The sequence below is a fragment of the Callorhinchus milii genome, unplaced genomic scaffold (assembly GCF_018977255.1).
Source record: "Callorhinchus milii isolate IMCB2004 unplaced genomic scaffold, IMCB_Cmil_1.0 Scaffold1, whole genome shotgun sequence".
Lineage (NCBI taxonomy): Eukaryota > Metazoa > Chordata > Chondrichthyes > Chimaeriformes > Callorhinchidae > Callorhinchus > Callorhinchus milii.
The window spans coordinates 78,861,078-78,883,253 of NW_024704742.1; the positions used below are offsets into that span (position 1 = coordinate 78,861,078).

A 22,176-nucleotide genomic window follows, 5' to 3' on the forward strand; every position below is an offset into this window, starting at 1 on the left:
TCACGGGTTAGTACTCACAACGGTTACTGATATTCAGCGGCGTGTATTTTAAGGTCCGCCAGGTCGTTTTGGCAGTTGGGAGGCAACAACTCTTTCCATTACATTTGACCTTAAGAGTAACATTATATAACTCATGCAATATTGATTTTGCACTATCTTGTGAGACCCATGTATAAAATAAATTGTTCTGTTCAATATCAAAGGTAGATCCATATGAAGATAGTTGCAGAACATAATACTATGTAATGATTTGTTTCATGTTTGGCGTTTTCAGGTGAAGTGATAAATATCTTCCCATACCTGGTGCCAGTGGCCAAGGTTGACTGGATGTTTGGTGACAAGTTTGGAATTGCGTTTACTATCTAGTCCTTGCTGGATAGTAAGATGTCCTTCCTCCAGTAGTAAGAGCCATGGATCATAGGAATTTGCAGTATCAGCCAATGTCAGGAGGACTCCGTAGGATGCGAGTGTATAGAAGCGCAAGGATAATGTTGCCGACTCACCAAAGTGAAAGTCTTGCAATGGCAGAGACAAGTATCCAAAGCCATGAAAACTGGTACCTGGAACAATAAGAAGTTTACAAAAGCAAACCATTAACTGGGATGTTCACTTCACATGCAAGGCGGTATATCAAATGGAATAATTATTATTTTATTATTATAATAAAGCCTTTCATGTCGGGAGGATGTCCCAAAGAGATTCAGAGGATATACCGTAAGGTGCAGTGACTGTGTGTTCTGTGGGCAAATTATGGTTCAAGTTTACATGCCAGTCACATAGCTCTACAAATCCAGGTTTGCACTATCTGAAATAGTTACAAAGCAAAAGCAGATGTTTCAAATGCAGACATTAAAATTCTGCTGGTGACAAAGGCAATGTTAGGAATATATTGCTGGAAGTTCAGTAATTTGGCTAATGGGGTGTGTGCAGTTTGTGTGAGACATCTCCTAGTTTTCCTTTCTCTCCTAACCCACTTTGTTATTAAATCTATTTTCACAAATTTGCTTCACACAAAAGCTAACACAGAAACAGTGTTCCACGTACAGCATTACACCAGAACAGCACTGTCCAGCTTCAGCATGATGTTTGGGAAACTCATTGACTAACGCATTAGACAGATACAATCACATCCCCAGACTTGGGCTGCATCTGAAAATAAATCTTTGCTTTCTCAGCTCAATCTCTTCTACCAAGATTGTCGGTAGCACTTGCTTTTCTGGTCCGGAAGGTGGTATATATAAGCACCATATCAGGAGCTCATGGTCTCAGCTGAGACTATAGTGCAGTAATGAGGAGCACTTGTTGTAGATGCTTTCTTTTGGATGAAACTTTAAGCCTGTCTGCCTGTAGTCCTTAAATGGTTGTTAAGTGCTTTGAGACGTCCTTCCGTGGGTACGTTTAAATCTAAATTGTATTGTATTCTATTGTACAATACAATTTACATTTATATAGCACCCTTCTGAGGTTTCGAAGCACGACAATGCTGGCTGGGCATTCAAATTGGGGATGGGAGTCAAAGTGGGTGGGGGGGGTTGGGCCCAATGATTGTAAAAGCTGTGAAGATCCCATTAAACCATTTGAGAACCAAAGGGATTTTCTCCTGGCATCTTGGCAAATAATCCTTCAGATAAACTAGTCATTCACCTCATGAATTATCTTATGTCGTAGCTGCAGCATGTGTTGTTTAGCACCTGGCGATATGTTATAATTGGCGTTTTCCAATGAGATCGATCCAATCTCATATCAAATAATAATAATAATAATCCTTGCATTTGATATAGCGCTTTTCACGTCGGGAGGACGTCCCAAAGCGCTTCACAGAACACACTGTAAAGTGAATTGACTGTATATTTGTGGGCGAACGCGGCAGCCAATTGCGCACAGCAATGTCCCACAAACAGTCATGGATTGAAAATGACCAATTTATTATTGTTTTTGGTTTTGGAGGGATTATTATTAGGCTCTGTGTGGAGTAAGGAAACTTGCCCAAGGTTTCGCCCTGCCTGGAATTGAACTCAGATCTCTAGCTTGCAAAGCGAGTGCTCAACCACTGAGCTACAGGACTCCACAATGCATTATGAATCACTGCAAATTTCACCCATCACCTCAGAAATAACATTAACCTCATGGACACCAACGTTCATCAATCCCCATTGAACACAACATTTATTTCCCTTGGTCTAATAACTTCATCACGTTCTCACAATAATCCTGGAACCTTGGAAGAAAGAAGAACACCTCATTCATAAATCACTTCTGACCTTTGCTGATAACGTGTTATCGGCAGAAGTCCCTCAATTCTATCCTTTATCATCAACTCCTTTCCCTGCTGCTGAATCTACACACACTGGCTTATAAATCTCTCCACGTCTGCCCTTTTTAATGGTCAGCACCACTTTAATCAGCCTCCTGGTATCTCTGAGCTAGTGAATATTTCTCTGTCTCTCCCCATGTTTCCTGCTTCCCTTCCTTTAGAATCATTGGATGCATTCCATTCCAAACATTCGTGTTGTTTATTCAATGTTTCCCCACTCCCCTCATGTTATTAAATCAACGTTTGCTCTATTAATATCTATCTTTGCTCAGCTCCTGCCATTAAAGCTCCCATCATCTTTGCTCTGGGATCAGTAATGTCATTAAAATCAACAGTGAGAATCCATTTGCACCTTCATTCTCCGGTATAATCTCCCAAACTAATCTGTCACACTCTCATCGTTCAGCAGCACAAACTGTTGTCTAATGTTATGCCTATTATGAAAAAAAACTCTTCAAAAATCCACAAGGGACACTAAAATTATCTACCTACAAAATGTTTTTCAATTTCTGATTTAAATTATTCATACCACTACTCCTTTTGTTTAATCTTCTCTCAACAACCCAGTGTTTGAGCAGTACCTTCGTTCACCTGTTGCTCTTTACTAACAACTGCAATCTAATAAAATGGAAATGGGGCAAACTTCGTTGGACAAGTCCCTGGTTGAAGCCTAACAATAAGATCGATTAATGTCCTCACGAAGGCACGAGATCTGAATTGCCAACTTCAAAAAGTCCCCAGCACAAAATGATTAGACTAAAGAAGGGGATGACTTTATTTGAAGTTCTTTCAGTGCAAATAACAATCCTTTTGAGATATATATCAAGGGCCTGAGTGACAGGATCTCAACCCACATTGCTATTTATCCTTCACTCCAACATGACCAATTGGATCACAAGCAATGACTGTGCTCGCTTGCAACTCAGATGGTGGTTTATAAACACTTTATTTTGCAGGCAGAGAATGAAATAACATTCAAAGGTAATGGAAATATTATCTATTGTGGCCAGAGAACCGTGAAAGAAACAAAAAACTTCACTAATGTAATATTGTGCTGGATAATGGCATTGAGATTTGGAAAACCACAAGCACACACCTAATATAAACTTCACAAATTTAGAAAATGATAATAATAATCCTTGTGTTTGATATGCGCCTTACCGCATCTTTGCGATGTCTCCAAGCGCTTCACAGGATATACTCTGTAGTGACTATGGATTTTGTAGGCAAATGTAGCAGCCGATTTGTGCGCAGCAAAGGCCCCCAAAAAACCATGAATGAACAATTTTATCTGAGAGTTGTTAGCCAGGATGTCTGGCTAGGATCTTATATGTCGCTTAATCAGACAGAAGGGATCTTGGCTTAATATCTCATCCAAAATTGCACCTCTGATAATGCAGCATCTCTACTATTCACTTCAGCAGCACTTGAGTGTCAGCGTAGCCAGTGAGCTCAACACCACAATGCTGGGCTTAAACCTTCTGACTTTTGCCAAACCGTGCTCCCAATGCAAGTTAAGTGGCTTCAGAATAATTTTAAGCACGGTAATTGGTTTTCATAGGTGTTCATTGGTTTTCATAGGTGTCCCTACCTACCTGCCCGTACCCTCCGTTCCTCTGGCTCCGGTCTGCTCCACGTCCCCCGCCCCAACCGCCCTACTATCGGTGGTCGGGCCTTCAGCCTCTCAGCCCAGGCTCTGGAACTCCATCCCCCAGTGCCTTCGCCGCCTCCTCCCTTTCCTCCTTCAAGGCCGGTCTCAAAACCTTTTCTCTTTGACCGTGCCTTCAGCTCCCCTCTCGACTCTCTTCCTCCTCCTCGCTCCCTCCCTTCCCTCCCCTCACCCTGACCATTTCCCCCTCCTCTCTCCCTCCCTTCCCTCCCCTCACCCTGACCATTTCCCCCCTGCTCGGGTCATGACCCAACTGTGCAGCGCCTTGGGACGTCCTCCTGACGTGAAAGGCGCTCTATAAATGGAATCTTGTTGTTGTTGTTGTTGTTGTTCAGACACCCGGTTGGCTAGAAAATTAATTCTCGATAATCAACCAGAATCAGTAAGATAAACGTAAGAGAAGTGTTTGAGGATTAGCATAATAGCTGAATAGCTGCACTCATAGGAACATAAATAGGATTGATAAAATATAACCACTCATAGGAATAGAGAAAGCTGAGCATGCTTTCCCATTTAGCTAGTTCATGGCAGTTGTTTATCGCATTTCTGAAGAGATTTTCCTGCATTCAGAATTTTCAAGCTCTCAGATCCCAAAATGCCATTTATAAAATCGGTGAATTATTCTTATTCTGGATTTGCAATTTCAGTCCAGCCACAAAGCCGCTATTTTAAAGATTTAGGACTTTGTTTTTGAATTCTGTGATGATTCCAAAGATTATCATTGCATCACATTGAAGTAAAAAGTGTGGAATCTCGTAGCGTAGTGGTTAGAGCACTTGCCTTGCAAGCAACAAGACCTGGGTTCAATTCCTGGGCAAGGCAAAACCTTAAGGCAAGTTTTCTTACTCCACACGCCTCTGTTTACCTATTAGTAAGTAGGAACCCGGTTGTTAGTTGATTGGCGGATTGCTTTCAGAGTAATAATCCCTTGAAAAAATAAATAATATAATTATTTGGTCACTTAATCCATGACTGTTTGTGGGACATTGCTGTGCACAATTGGCTGCTGCGTTTTGCCCCAAAATTATATTATCAATTCACTTTATAGTATATTCCGTGAAACACTTTGAGACATCTTAACAACGTGATAAGGCACTATATCAAATGCAAGGATTATTATTCACTCACCACAGTAAATTAATTTGATCTCTTTCTGTATATTTCTGTGTTCACAAATCACAGATGTCCAACATGGCCTTAGAGTAGATTGGACTTTAAAAAAAAAGTATTCATAAGACAGTGAAAAGGTTATTCACTGGGAAAAAAAAACTGTGAGTGACCATAAGAAACTTTAAAAAAGAAAGTTCAAAATAGGGATGAAAATTGCCGTTGTTCTGCTCGACATTCAGTTAAGTGCCTCAGAGAATATTTTCAGAATATTGGCATGCAATAACTTGTTCGCTCAATTCCTGACAGAGATTTGTTTAAACAATAAGGGAAGGTTTCTAACAAATAAGGATTGTTCAGTTTGCTTAATCAAAATGTGGGAGAATGATAGGCAGTTCCATTTGCAGTATTTATGCACTAGCAGTCTCCAAAAGGTACCCTGTTCTAAGAGATAAGTATTGTGAATAATGCTCCTCGGTCTATATTGTGTCAGTAAATTTACAGGTACACTGTGATAGGAGCTAGAATTCGGGCTGAAACAATAAAAGCCATTGTACCAGAAGATGGTTTCAAACTTTTAGCCATCCTATTCTTTCTGTGTGCAAACTCAGCATACTTGCTTAGTAAAGTAATATGGAAATAATTGTATGGTAATTTGTGTGTCAGTTTGGCTCGGTTGGTAATACTCTCACCTTTGAATCAGAAGGTTGTGAGTTCAAACCCAATTTTGAGACTTGGAACTCATATAATCCAGGATGAAACTCCAATGCTATCCTGAAGGTGTGCTGCATTGTTAGAGGTTCTGCCCTTTGGATGAGACACGGTGCATGATAAAGATCCTGTGGCACTTTTTTGAAAAGAGAAGGCAGTTTCTCCTGGTGTACTGACCAACAGTTCCCCCCCAAATTGGTGATTCACTTCATGGATGTTTGTGGGACATTCCTTTATAGAACTTGGCTGCTGCATTCACCCACAAACCACACATTCACGTGATAACATATCCCATGAAAGGCTTTGGGATGTTGTCCTGATGTGAAAGGCACTATATCAAATGCAAGAATTATATCTTATTATTTATTTATATCAAATATAATTAATAAGCATTTAATATATGTAAGCTTTTAGAGATCAGGTGGGCTAAGCCCAAAGCCTTTAGGCTAATATGGTAAAAGTTATATTTTTGGCTCAGGGGAGCATGGATTTCAGTCTGCTTAGTCAGATAAATGCCGAGAAAGAAAAATGTTCATAGAAATCAACTAGCCTTGATGCACAACCTAAAATTTACAGAATAAAATCACATATTTTTCAAGGCTATAAAATAGCAGTGCTTGGACCCTGAGTGGGTTCACCACTTACTTAAATAGGATACCACTTGGTAGTGCTTCTTAAGCATTTCTTAAATAGGTTAAGGAATGCTTTGAGGAATACCACAAAATTTACCTTTTTGTTCTTTAACGACAGCAAGAATTGTAACATTAAGATGTGCTTCCATTCTCTGCTCTTTTTCTTAAAATGTTTTGCTTGTGAGCCTTCAATATAGCAAATATGAACAGTCTGTTTCTTTCACTCTGTATTTACTATTGAGGATAGAATCCTGCCCTCTTAACAACAACAACAAAATTACATTTGCATAGAAACTTTCACTTCGGTAAGACATCCCAAGGTGCTGGACAGACAGAGTTAAGGACCCGAGCTAAGGGTCAGGGTGGGAGGTGGGGGGAAGGCATCGGGGGAAAGCAGGGAGATCAAAAGCACGGTCGAAGAGGAGGGTCTTGAGGTGGGTCTTGAAGGTGGCGAGGGAGGGGGTGAGACGGAGGGACTACGGGATGGAGTTCCAGAGTGTGGGTGCAGAGTGGTGGAAGGCCCTCCCGCCAATAGTGGGACGATCAAGGCGGGGACGTGAAGCAGGCCGGAGCCCGCTGAGCAGAGGGAGCGAACAGGGTGGAAGAGGGTTGAAGGTTGGAGAGGTAGGGGGAAGCAAGACCGTGGAGGGCTTTGAAGGTGAGGACCAGGATCTTGAACTGTATCCTCTGTGTGTTGGGAAGCCAGTGGAATTGGGCAAGGATAGGGGTGATAGGGTCACGGAGCCTAGTGCGGGAGAGGACACAGGCTACAGAGTTCTGGATGATCTGCAGCCTGTGGAGGGAGGACTTGGGGAGGCCGACAAGCAGTGAGTTTGCATAGTTGAGCCTCAATGTAATGAAGACGTGTATGAGGGTTTCGGTGGCCTGCGATGTGAGACAGTGTAGGAGCCGGGCGACGTTGCAGAGGTGGGGGAAGGCAGAACGGGTCATGGCACGGATGTGGGGTAGGAAGGATAGTTGAGGGTCAAACAAGGCGCCAAGGTTCTTGACTGGCTTAGTGAGGTGGAGTGTGCAACCATGGATGGTGATGCTGTCAGCGCCTGAGGTGAGGAGGTGCTGACAGAGCCAATCAGGAGAGCGTCGGTCTTGTTGACGTTCAACTGGAGAAAGTTAGCTCTCATCGAGGATATGATGTCTGACAAAGGGTAACAGGTTACCCTCAACAATGTTTGGGGCAGGTTTATGTTTTTAACCTCCTCTCTTAATGAGTGTGTCATAGACCAGAAAACAATCAACAAGGTTAATACTGTTTGTTTGGTAGAATAGTATTGCATCTATCAATTTATTTCCAGTCAGTCAGACATCTGACACACAACTGCTTACAAATCTCCTATTCCATAACTGAGAAAAGAAGCACTCGTTTGTCAGGTCTAGATTGTGTAATCTCCTCCGTGGATCTGGAGAAAGGGAAGTTAGAAACACATACACGTACACACGCCCTGCTTGCGTACACCAGGAACAGGGTAGTAGAAAGCAATCCCTCTTCCCATACAACTCAACAAGCATAATAATGATTCTTGCATTTCATATAGTGCCTTATCAGTTCTTCGAGATGTCTCAAAGTGCTTCATAGAATAGACTGCAAAGTGAATTGACTGTATATTTTGTGGGTGAAATGCAGCAGCCAATTGCTCACAGCAGTGTCCCACAAACAGTCGTGGATTGAGTGACCAAATTATTAATTGTTTATTTGTTTTTTGTTTGTTTGTTTATTTATTTATAGGAAGATAAATTAACTATTTATTTATTTGTTACAAATTTATTTGAATCTGTGATTAAATAACTCAATTGGAATTTCTGATGCAACAGAAAGTACAATGATCACTTGTCAATAAAGAAGAAAACATGTTTCTCTAGGACTTAAATCTGTAAAGATTTCCAGGAGGATTTCAATCTGTGCACCAAGGAATCTCACAGAACTGTTCCCCAAAATGAGAAGGGTCCTATCAATAGCAATGTGGTTTATAACCTCCATTTTGTGGAGGGGGATTTACCTTTAGAGTGAATGATGGTGCCTCTCCTAATAACAAACCTGCTGGGGAATAAAGAAGTGTATTTCCCCCTGGGCTACAAGGAAATTAAGCATATCCTCCTACGGTATGAATCAGAAATCACATCCAGACTAATCACCATAACAGAAGAGGACTGTGTGCAAAGCATCAGTCATACCTTCCATTGCTGCTATGACAAGCACATATTTGTGCTAATTATATAAATATATAATACAAAAAAAAACTCTCTTTTGCTGCTGCAGCTCTGGCCACAGGCAAAAACTGGTTTTCAGCAAACTATTACAATGATACTGAAACTAATCTCAGGGACAACAAAAATGCAGAACTGCCTGTGCACTCATTTCAACCCTCCATGAATGTGATGTCAGGACTTTTTAAAAAAAGGAACAGGAACACAGGAAAATGATGTGTTCAAATTGGATTCCTTTTCCATTTACCATCTTCAAAAACCTCATCTTTTTCACTATTCCTTTAATCAATTTGTTTAAAAATAGAAAAAAAATCAGTCTGTCAACCCATGCTTTTCTCTATCTGTGAATTAACCACCTGACTGTCTGTGAAGAGACACTGTTGTGCACAATTGGTTGCCATGTTTTGCCCATAAAATACATAGTCAATCCACTTTACATTATATTCTGTGAAGCAATTTGAGACTTCTAAACAACATGATAAAGCGTATATCAAAATGCAAGGATTATTATCATTGCTATTATCAATACCCTCAAATCCACCTTTGTTTCCTACTTGCTCAGTAAGCCCTGTTGCTTTGTAAACACAACATTCATCTCATGTGGAAGGTATTATATCTAAGATAGTCACAAGAATATATTATTATTATGGATTATTATTTTGATTAATAATAAGATCAAAAGGGAAGTTTAAGAGAATTTTCTTTTGGGACAAAGAATGTACTGCCAGAGATTTGAATGGAGATGGGAATATGTTAGGCGGTGATACTGAATGAACAGCTTGCTCTGAGAGCCGGTGCAGAATCAATAGGCAGAATGATGTCCTCTGCATTGTTAAATTATATGATTGTATGATACAAGTGCAAATTGCTATTCAAGATTAGTTTGGGTTCAATCAACTCAAGTCAAGGCAGTTTGGGTTCAGTGTAAATTTGAGAATCAGGAACCCTAGCTAGCCTAAGGAGAGCGCACAGGTCAATTGTAGCTCTCCTGTTCGATACCCCAACTGAGATCTGCAACCTCACTATAGCCTGGACATTAAATCTAACATTTGGTTCAACTGCTCTTGGTAAATGTGCAGAGCTGTTGAATGAGCTGAGTCATTCATTGTTTATCAAGTACTTCACTGGTAATATCAATAGATTGATTTTCATACAAAGATTTCATCAAAGGAGAGTTTAATTTATAGATTATTTATTGGTTAAATTATTTCTGAGTAAGTAAAAGTGAATTATCATTCAGTAAACCTATAGTGATTACATTACAATATGTGATTTTATCATTCCTGATGCTGAATCAGACACTGGGGAGAAATGCCTCCTGGCCAAGATTTGCTCTGTTAACGAACACTCAGAGAATTCACAACTTGTTAAATTCTTAAACAGAGTTTTCAGTTTTGAAGCTGTTTTTCTGTACATTTCTTGTAAGAACTACACAAAATGGGCTTCAAAGTTAAAACTGAATTCACCACCTCCCATATCCTGTACATTTTGAAAAGCAAAAACAAATTTATTTGTACAGTCTAAGGTTTGCACCTGAGCTGGGAGCCATAAACAACAACAACTTGCATTTATATATCGCCCTTCATGCAGGGCAGCATCCCCGAGGGCCAACAGGCTGAGGACCATTGCTACGTTAATAGAGTAAATCTATATCCAGATGGAATTGTACCTCACACATGCAGTAGCTGTCTATTTTAATACTCGCTGCTGGCTAGGAGAAGGACCTCAAACCTTCCCGATGCATTCCAGTTGTGTTCCAGATAAAGAGTTCAAACTCAGGATTGTCACTGCAAGAATGAAGGAATAGGTTGGGAACAATCTTTCCACATGGAGAATTATTAGAAAATGGCACACTTCGCCACAACAAGCTTGTGAGGTGGAAAGCATACATCATTTAAAAGGGAATTTTTAATGAATATTTGATGAGCAACGATACAAAAAGAAAAGTAAAGCATGGTTTGGGAAAAGAGCCAGGCATTGAGAATAGAGTTGTTAGCTCCAGGGAGTAGGTAGAAACAGCACAGGCTGGATGAGCTAAATTACCTACTTCTGAATTTATGTTTATGCAGCAACTTTCATGCCAGGAAGATGTTCCAAAATGCTTGGCACAGCTGGCTGGACAATCGACCTGGGGATGGGAGGTGAGAGGGCAGTGGGAATGGAAAAAATGACCAAAGGTGTGCCCAAAAAGGTCAGATAGGGTAGGGACATGAACCAGACTGGTGCTCACTGAGCAAAGGGAATGACTGGGTCAGGAGGTTTGAAAGAGATGATGCAATTTTTATTAACCTAAGAAAATGAGATAGTATTCAATCACAAGCCCATTCCTTGTACTAGCCACACACAATGTGTCCAATTCCCACCCTGAACAGAGGCAATAGGAATGTGGAGAACTGTCAGTGAAGGGCAATAAACTGGGCTGGGAGGAAATGTAGGGAAAGTCAAGGCAGCAACATTGTGTCTGGTAGAGTGATGTGTTTGTCTGGAGAGGTGGCTGTCTGATAGAGAACTGGTGCCATATCACTAAGGATGCTGCAGAGTTACTGGCTGGAAAAGAAACAAAGAACTCAATTATTCCAGTGATGGAAATGGTGTTGTGTGAAATGTTCAGCCAGGCAAACTTAGTTATTTAAGGCTTTTCAGTGACCTCACTCTGTCTCATGCACTGAGGGGAAACAGATGGTTTTGTCATGGTTTTGACAACGGGGGAAAAACTTCTTAGATATAGAGTGCAGCCAACCTTGTGTCACGTGCTTGTACTCTTGTAGAACAATGAAAGGTATCAGGCTTCAACTGTTTGCTATCAATGTGCAAAACAGTAGCTTGGGTTCATGAATCTGAGTAAGTCCTGCTCTGCTGCTGTCGGCAGAGTTGAGTTACTTCAACGCATTGTTTTACCTGTTGATTTGCTTTCATGAACTCTTTTACTCTCAAATCAGACAGAAACAGTTAAAGACACAAGATTATGAAAGAGGCTCGGATAAGAGGCCCTTTGGCATATTTGATCAACTTGACACAAAACCCTGCAGAAATGTTTTATTTCAAAGCCTCAACGGATCAACAAAACAGCTTCCAACCAATGTTTTCAATGCAGAAGATAAGACATCTTGTTCCCAACAGGGACAAAAACCTGGAAGCACATGACTGATATACAGTTATAGCACAGATGACCTCTCTTTACACCCGATTCCTAGTTGTGAGATTGGCAGGAGTTGAAGCAATATTTTCCATTACTTGGAAGAATCCAAAATTTTAAAGAGCTCCTGTGGCCATGAATATGCACTCCATGTGTCCTTATGATGCAGTTGGAGATTGAAGAGGAGGTGAACCCTTAATAGCATCTGAACCCATCAGACATTCAAATTATTACTTGATAATTGGCTGCTGTGCTCAGTATTCAAGAAACAGCTTAAACAAACAGGCTCTTTATAACATCAACAACAACAAAATTACATTTATAGAGCACCTTTCACGTTCGGAAGGACGTCCCAAAGCGTTGAATGGTCAGGGGCCCGAGCATGGGGGAGAGGTGGTGTAGAGGTGAGGGAAGGCAGAGATGTGGGAGGGCGACCAAAGGCACAATCGAAGAGAAGGGTCTTGAGACTGACCTTGAAGGAGGCAAGGAAGGAAGTGAGGTGAAGGGACCGTGGGATGGAGTTCCAGAGTGTGGGGGCAGAGAGGCTGAAAGCAGGTCAGACCACTCAGCAGGTCAGGCAGCATCTATGGAGAAAGGAAAGTGCGTCAACTTTTTGGGTCCCCAACCCTTTGTCAGTTCAGTTCTAACAAAACGTTGTGGACCCGAAACACTGACTCACGTTCCTTTCTCCGTAGATGTTGCCTGACCTGCTGAGTGTTCCCAGAGATTTCTGTTTGTTTGAGTAATTTATGATGGAATGTGTGATCATTGTCAAGGAAACTCTGCATTTTTATGTGAAGACTATTACGTTAATAATCCTTATATTTGATATGGCGCCTTAGCACATCATCGAAAAGTATTGAAAAACATTGCACAGAATATGTAGCATACTTGCAGGCATACGCAACAGCCAACTTACATCCAATAATGTCCCACAAACAGCCATGATGTGAATGACCAATTTAATTTGGCTGATTATTTTCCAGGATACCAGGAGAAATCTGGTTCTCTTTTTAAATAGGCACCTTCAACAATAGAGTGCCTCTGCATACTGTCAGCCTGGATAACGTGAGTTCAAAGTCCTTCCTCTTCTATATGCTCCCTCTTGGTGATGTCATCTGGAGACACGGGTTAAATTTTCTCATGTAAATTTCTATTTCTGCTCCTCGAGCTGTGTCTCCAGGTCCTCTGATGTTCTGTCAGCTTGTTTGGAAGACGTTAGGTCCTGGAAGCACGTGAACCTCCTGCAGATGAATTTTGACAAGATGGAAGCCATACTCTGGCTCCCATCAATGTTTTCTCTCTTGCGGCTCTGACCTCCTGAAGCCTATCCCTCAGACTCACCGAACCATTGTGTAACCTAGACGTCAGATTCGACCCTCAGTTGTCCATCCTACACCACATCCGATCCCTGACCAGGACTGCTTTCCTCCACTTTCCTCATATTACCTGCCTCTAACCGTACCTTACTCCAAATACAGCTGAAGCCCTCGTCCATGTGTTCGTCTTCTCCTGCCTCGACTACTCAAATGCCCTCCTCACTGGTCTCCCCAGCTCCATTATCCACAAAATCCAGTTAATCCAAAACTCTCCTACATGCCTCAAGCTCTGCCACTGTCAAGCTCTCTGAGACATGGCACTGGGTGAGGGGTGCTATATAAATGGAAGTTGTTGTTAATTCATTGGCCTTGAGAGAGTGCAGATTTCAGCACCCAGCCCCTCCTTCCCCCTCTCCACACACACCCCATCCCCAAAATAAGCAAGAGCCTGAGGTAGCGAAAAAAGAGGTAGCATGAGGACCTGAATAGAACAAATAATAAAATAATAATTCTTGTATTTGACAAAGCACCTTACTGTATCCTCTAGGTGTCTCAAAGCGCTTCTCAAGAAAGTGTAGTGACTGTGTATTTTATAGGCATTTACGGCAGCCAATTTGCACACAGCCAAGAAATGAATGGCCAATTTTTGTCAGGGGGTTTGCTGGCAAGGACACCGGGAGAAACTCCCTTCTCTTACCTGCAGGTGTGTTGCTGCCACTCGCTAGTTTACATTGCCATTACTTTATGTTGGGGTAAACTAAACAAAGTTGCAAATTTAAGCTCAAATTTCCCAGTCACCTAGGCTGAGATAAAATATTACTAAGAAAGATTTCAAACTTCTCAGCTGTGAAACGCTTGGAGCTTATCCCCTTCCCCCATCCGTGGAAACAATTCATTCTGGGGCTCAGCAGGAAGGGATACTCTTGACATAGGTTCTGAGATCCATCAGCAAGAAACTCTGCGGGAAATCGTGCTGATTGGCAGTCTCTCCTTTTGTGGATGCCAACCGGGAAGGGATTCTGAGCTGGAATGTTTCAGCAGGAACTAAACATAGGGAGGCATTGACATGGATTGTTTAATATGCTCAGCACACTCTGTAGAACATCTTCATTCAAATAGCTGCTATTTGAAGTCGTAAAGCAAGCTGTTGTTTCAGCTAGCTTTCTTCCCCGGCTCTCTATCTATTCCCTCCTGTCTGTGTGGCTGTATTTACTTTCTATTCCCTTTCTGTTTGATCGAATATTTGATAGTCAAGTCAGTTTTCATGTTATCTTTTTTGTGCGGGGATGAGGGGTAGAAGGTAATGTAAGGAAAAAAGTATGAAAGTAATAAGATCATGTTTTTCTTTGCCCCCAAGCAAAAATCTCAGAGCAAAACTATTATTACTGGCACTCAACCACCACAGGCCAAAAACTCAAATAGGTGATTCAGGCCACGACATTGAGGTCAGTGAGGGGTGTTCATCTCTGGTCCATTAGTATTGATCTGAACAGACACAATGAATTTATAAATTTAACAAGAAAATTAGACCCAGTGTCATGAAACATCCGAATGAATTCCAAGTACTTACAACGACAACAACTTGGATTTATATAGCGCCCTCCACACCGGACAGCGTCTCAGAGCGTTTTAAAGCACTCGGAGCACTTAGTCGACTGAAGTCACTTCCATTCATCCCAGAGTTCCTCTGACTCCCTCCCTCCCTCACCTCGTTTAAGATCCGCTTTGAACTTGCCTTCGGTCATCTTTCCCCTCTCACCTCCCTCGGCTCCCAACCCCAGCTTGGGTTCCAGGGAAGTATTAAACACCTTGGGGAGTCCTTCAGACAATTAAAGGTGCTATATAAATGTTAATTTGTATGGCATTTTATTTATATGCTCTGCAATGGCAGTGAGTACTGCCTCTGCACGACGCCATGGTGGAGACATGGCCCTGGAGGATCGGAGTTTACCTGGCCAACAACACGGATGCCATGTCACACCTCCTGACCTTCCACCAACCACTTACTGAGCGCATCTTCTCTTTCTTCAGCATTTGCTTCGGTGACAGTAGCACTAACGCTGAGACCTGTGATCCCCGCACCTAACCCCAAACCTGGGTCATGATCCCATCTGTGCCCCCAGCCCCTATTCCTGCCCCCAATCCCACCCTTAACCCCACAAACCCCACCCCTAATGCCCCCTAACCTCGCCCTGGACCATGATCCTCACCCCCACTATTAAATCCTTGCTCTCTCTACCTGTGACCTTTTAAAATCCTACCCACTCCCTCCCCTTGGTAGGCACTGGCCTGCTTCACGTCCCTTGCCCTGTCCATTCCACCATCAGCAGTCAGACCTTCAGCTTTTCTGTCTTCCTTCTTCACCTCACAGTTTCTCTTGTCTCTTTCAAGGTTCATCTCAAGAACTTCCTCTTTGACCACCCGTTTAGTTACATTTCTCCACCCCATTGGCCCCCACTCCTCTGAATCTAAATCCCCATCTTAGATGTTGCGGATTCCTGTAGCTCAGTGTTTACAGCACTCGCTTCACAAGCGAGAGACCTGGGTTCAATTCCTGGCAGGGCGAAACCTTGGGCAAGTTTCCTCACTCCACATGCCTGATAATAATCCCTCAAGAAAAAATACTAATAAAATTGATCACTTCAATTCATGACTGTTTGTGGGACGCTGCTGTGCGCAATTGGCTTCCGCGTTTTGCCCACAAATATACAGTCAATTCACTTTACAGTATATTCTGTGAAGCGCTTTGAGACGTCTAGAAGACGTGAAAAAGCACTATATCAAATGCAAGGATTATTATTATAGATACAAACTTTGAACTGTTGAACACGTTACGACATCCTCCCAACTTGAAACGCTCAATATAAATGCAATTTGTTGTTGTGTGGGCTGATTTTGTTTACATTGGGTTGATTATTTTACCAGTAAATGTTTCATATCAGATGCAGAAGACCATTACCACCCCACCCCGCCCCCATATAGTTGAAGAATGATAATTTTAGGTCATCTTCCTCATTTATAAGCACCAAATAATATGCAAATATTTTAAGCAAAATGTACAATTTATTTGACAATTTTTTGTTGGGGGAGGACAGGTACCTTTTAAACAACTGGCTAGCTTGCAGAACTGGTTACTACATTCTTCAAACTGTGCGGCTATTATAAACGTCTTAAAATCATTTATTGCGTGCTTTGCATTTTTATGTATCTTTAGAGACTTAAATTACAGGTTATTTATTTGAACAGGGATCTCACTTTTTGCATTCTGTCATATTACACAGAAACATATACAATTTCTGGGCAGGAGGGAGGCAATTTGGCACATTTTATCACTCCTGTTTTTTTTAATTGCCCTTTTTTAATTAAGCTCCCTATTTCTTTTCTATTTATCCCACACCCCTTAATGATTCCATCACTCGGGACTTGAATGGCCCTAAATGAAACACTGTGCTCACTGATTGGGTAATGCAGTAAAACAATCCACTGGGTGTTCACCACTGGGTTTGAATCCTGATGGGTCAGATGGGATGAAAGTCTGCTTCATCTGTTCCCCACAAGAGTTCATTATGAAACATGGGTTTGAGTAATCTCTTCCCAGCGAACAGTAGCAAATTGCTCATAGTGAGATGCTGCTTCTCTCTTTGGCTTTTTTGCATGCTTTATTGGCATTTGCAAATAGCAAGTGACATTTTTGTGAATATTGCAGTTTAGGTGTCAGCCTGCTCAAATGATCTCAGCTCCAAGTCACAAGGTTGTGGGTCAAACCTCATGTAGGGCCTTTGACTTCCCAGTCCAAGCTAACTCTCCAGTTCAATAATGGGATTGCATTGTCAGCGGTGTCCTCCTTCAGCAACAAACAACAACAACAAATTACATTTGTATAATGACTAACATGTCAGGAGAACGTCCCAAGACCCAGGACAGTTAGGGATCCGCAGCCGAGCTGGTGGTTGGGATCAGGAGGGTGACGGGCAGGGAGGGTAAGGGTAGGAGGGTGACCGAAGGCACGGTCGAAGAGGAGGGTTTTGAGATGGGTCTTGAAGGAGGCAAGGGAGAATTAAAAGTTAAACTGAGGTCCTGTCTACCTGATCAGTTAAAGGTTCCTTGGCACTATTTGAAAAGAGAAGGGATTTCCTCCCCGTGTCCTGGCCAACAAACCTTAGATAAAATTGATCATTCATTTCACGATTGTTTATGAAAATTAGCTGTCACAAATATATAGTCACTACATTTTATAGTAAATCTTGTGAAGTGCTACGAGACATAAACAACATGATAAGGTGCTATATCAATTGCAAGGATTATTATTGACAAATTTTTGGCAGTTGAGAAGGAAAGTTGCAATTAACACGTCACATCCAGTTTACAAATCTTGCAGGAAAATCAACCCAGGTACAGTTGAGTGATCTTCAAAATGTGGGATTAAATCATATTTGTGGGTAAACAGTGTTAGTAACAGAACACAATGAATGGCAAAAGGCAGTATGCGTTATGATAATAAACACTTGTGATAATTATCATATAATTTACTGGATTTTTCTTTTTCCAGTGTCATGAAAGTCACAGCTAAAGAACAATTTTGTGACAGCTGAGCTCATCATTATTGAGCCATTGATAATGGCCGTATAGAGCCTTATAAGGAATACTCTATGCTCAGGCAACTGTTGAACACATTCTGATAAGGTCAACTGCTGGAGTCATGTAGCTCAATGGTTAGAGCACTTGCTTTGCAAGCGAGAGACCTGAGTTCAATCCCAGGCAGGGTGAAACCTTGGGCAAGTTTCCTTACTCCACACACCTAATAATAATCCCTCCAAAACCAAAACAATAATAAATTGTTCATTTTCAATCTACGACTGTTTGTGGGACATTGTTGTGCGCAATTGGCTGCCGCGTTCGCCCACAAATATACGGTCAATTCACTTTACAGTATATTGTGTGAAGCGTTTTGAGACGTCTAGAAGACGTGAAAAGCACTATATCAAATGAAAGGATTATTATTGTTATTATTATTTTCTTGGCTGCTCTCCCCCTCCCCTCACTTGCAGCCTTGTGCTACTTGATGCTAACACTAATAAGTGCACACTGCAATGTCTTCTCTCCATTTCTCTCATGCACAAAGTTAAGATAGAGCAGATAGTGCCAGATCAAGATTATATAGATACAAAAACGGCAAGGATCAGAAAGTAATTATTCTGCCTCAGTGGAATTCCGAGTTCCGAGAATTGAAGAGGAAATAAATAAAATAAATAAAATGCAGCTTTGGTTTTCGAGTAACCAAAGAATAACAGTAATTATTTTGAAAAGTCAACATATTAGTTCTGTTTTAAAAAAAACAGATGGTGATTTTGTCAGCACTGCACTGACATTTCCCTGTGTTTTCTCATACTGTGAAACGATAGCTCTCCCAAAGCATGGGAACAGCAGTTGACCTTATCAGAATGTGTTCAATGGTTGCCCGAGCATAGAGTATTCCTTATAAGGCTCTATACAGCCATTATCAATGGCTCAATAATGATGAGCTCAGCTGCCACAAAATTGTTCTTTAGCTGTGACTTTCATGACTCTGGAAAAAGACACATGGTTGTGAAAACCAGGCACTGAAATCGCCAACTGGAATAGGTCTCCACTAGGAGTAGAGAATGGAAAACATTTGGATTATTTTCATGGGTTTTTATGTCTGAACAGGGTTTAAATCCTAAACCTAATTAATTTTGTTGTTGCTTGTGTAGAAGAATTTTGAATTTTCAATGCTGGATGTCAGGTTTCATTTTAAAGCAACCTGCTCTGTAAGTGCCCGCAGCCTCACAGTCTGACTCGCTTAGGGCACTGCCTCATCATCCCTCCAAGTTCAGAGGCAGCTCTGGGTGCAATCGAGTTTGACAAGACGTTTTATTTGGACACAGGAGCAGTTAACAGACAATGAGGCTGATTCCACACTCCAGTCACCAGAACAAGGCTTCAACAAAGTATGGAGCAAGTCATTGGGGGTTGGAATCAAGAGGGGTGGAGGGTAGACGAGGTGTGAGGGGAGCCGAAGCATGAACAAAGAGGAAAGTCTTGAGACAAGGGAGGGATCGAGGCAGTGGGATTCCGGGATGGAGTTCCAGAGGATGAGGGCAGAAAAGCTGAAGGCCCGATCACCTATGGTGGGGCAGGCAGAGCAGGGGACATGAAGCAGACCATTGGCCACCGAGCAGGGGGAGTGGACAGCTTGGTATGGTGTTAATACGTCACAGAAGTAGGAAGGAATAAGGCCTTGTAGGTTTTAAAAGTGGGGACGAGGATTCATGTCACCTGAATAGACGGGACGTCAGTTTAATGTTTCATCTGAAGGATGCACCTCTGACAATGTAGCATACCCCCCAAACCCTAGTACTGCAATGGAATGGCAGTATAGACCAGTGTTGGTCAACCTATGCCCATGGGCTGGAAGTAGCCCATGGGCTGTGAAGAAGCGGCTCCTGAATATTCACACAAGTGTAGTTGAGGCATATATTCAATCAAGGAAATTTATTTTGTTGACCGACCATAAAGGTTAGCCACCAGTCGTATAGACTATATGAGTTTGAAGTCCCAACGTGGAGTTTTGAACACACAACCTTATAACTCACATGAGAAAGTGTCACCAACTGAGCCAAACTATGCACTTATACATCCTCTTTATGTCTGACGCAATGTTGACATCAAGAATACACCTTCAGTTTTCTGGTTGTATTTCATAGAATCGTAAAATCTTAGAATTACACAGCACAGAAGGCGACAATTTGGCTCATCATGTCTGTGCCGGCTCTTTGAAAAGAGCTATCCAATTCAATTCCACTGCCCCGTACTCTCCCCATAGCTCTGCAAATTTATCCTTCTTAAGCTGTCTTTGAGTTGAAAACCCAAATATTAACAATATATACTCGCTCTAACAAAGTGGACAGTAAAAGCAGGGAGAAGGAAAAAGAAAAATGAGAGAAACGCATGAACATGAACAAAATGGGTGAGGATAGGCTAAAATAGCATGAAATTAAGGGGGAAAAAAGGGAATAAGAGATAGTACAAGGAAAAAAGGGGTGACAAGGTAAGCTCCAAGTAAGGTTTATTTTTACAAACCAAAATTGTGCTTCTTGTAGTGGATTTGGGTTAATAATATTTCAGTAAGTTTATTGGTGTTTTATGGAGTGCCAGAATGACTTGAGCTGAAAACATAAGCAATTGATTGGTCCATAGAAGTTACCACAGAACTACTGTCAGACTAAGTAACAATAAATAATCTTGCATTTTGATATAGCGCCTTATCACATTGTTGAGACACCTCATCACCTCAATTGCAACCACCAAAACGTTACATTGATATAGCACCTTTTATATAAGGTAACATCTCGGAGTGCTTTGCAGGTAGAGTTGAATACTTATGATGATGGGGGAGAGAGATGATCATAGGCAAGTCGAAAGATGTAGGATTTGAAGTGGGATTTTAAGACATTAAAAGAGGGGTAGTGAGATAATGATAGAGGGAGGGAGTTCCAGAGGTTAACAGTGTAGGAACTGAAGATTCGACCACTGATGGTGGAGTGCAGATTGAGGGAGATGAGCAGCAAGCACATCATGTTCTCACACTGTAACCACTAAGCAAAGAGAAAATCAGGTGGTTGTGAGTGCTCGACTCAGCTGGACAAAGTTAAAGGAGTTTATTGCGACATTTAATGTATCGGTCAGATGACATGCTGTAATCTGGGTTGCCAATGCACATAATTAGGTACCTTTCAGCAGAGTCTGCTCCCTGTGCAGCTGTTACTTCAGCGGGACGATCTTAGTTTACTGCCAGTTAAAATACTGGTTATGCAGCCACATGCTCATCATTGGACCTGCCAGCAATGCAAATCCATTTATTTCTTGGTAACAGTCTCAAGTCTCGGAGATAGCATAGAGCTGCCAGCGAAAAGCAGCATATAATTATGAGGGATTTGTCAACTCCACTTCGGTTATATAGAAGACTGGGCTATTCCCCACAGTGCAAATCACACAAGATGCGGACAATCCTGCAAAGATAGCTTTGGTCTCAAATGCTCCTCCTCGAGTCCAGGACAGTGATGGGAGTGGCAGTGATAGGAATATAATAGTCAACAGCTCTCAGTGATTGTGCCACCAACAATGCTAAATCTCTTATTATTGGCTTAGCCCCACATTCACCTGCATTTCTTAATTGGTAAATACAATGCCAGAATCCCAGTTGTCTTCTCAGGAAAGTTACTCATTCCAGTTTCCCAGAGATCAATTTACATTACTCTGCCATTTTGGAACCTATTTGGTTAAGTTTGTGATTTTTAAAGCATTCTTTCTTTCGCGTTCCTGGTCTGCAATGCTCAATTTGCCACCAAGCACTGGGTTTACTTACTAACTTAAGCATGAAAGAACCCAAAACAGCTGAAATAACGGTTTCATTGTGTCTGCCACATGCAGAAACCCCAACAGCACAATACACTTACAAGTATCAAAACCCAATTTGCACACATGTATGTCACCTAAACATGGACATTTCCCTGTATCTGGAATGGAGTGTATGTTCTCTCCCTGTGTGCTCTCTACTAACCTAATTCTGAAGAACGTTACATTATAATAATAATAATCCTTGCATTTGATATAATAATAATAATCCTTGCATTTGATATAATAATAATAATAATCCTTGCATTTGATATAGGCTTTTCATGTCTTCTAGACATCCCAAAGCACTTCACAGAATGTACTGTAAAATGAATTGACTGTATATTTGTGGGCGAACGCGGCAGCCAATTGCGCATAGCAGTGTCCCACAAACAGTCGTAGATTGAAAATGACCAATTTATTATTGTTTTGTTTTGGAGGGATTATTATTAGGCGTGTGGAGTAAGGAAACTTGCCCAAGGTTTCGCCCGGCCTGGAATTGAACTCAGGTCTCTCACTTGCAAAGCGAGTGCTCTTGTTGAGAGCCAGTGGGCTTGGGGACCCCAGTGTTGGGGTACTCCTGGAGTTTAATCAGCTAAATCCCATGCAGCTTGCCATTGAGAACACTGTTTGACAAGCTTCTCACCACT

General features: G+C 41.7%; 1 protein-coding gene across 1 annotated transcript in view; it reads right to left on the bottom strand.

Annotated features, from left to right (window-relative positions):
- The window catches only part of LOC103177746, a 41,859-nt gene that overhangs the window by 12,315 nt on the left and 7,368 nt on the right, over nucleotides 1–22,176 (bottom strand). Inside the window, exon 5 of the mRNA XM_042345697.1 lies at nucleotides 301–560. Coding sequence (XP_042201631.1) covers nucleotides 301–560 — 260 coding nt within the window. The remainder of the gene's footprint in view (nucleotides 1–300; nucleotides 561–22,176) is intronic.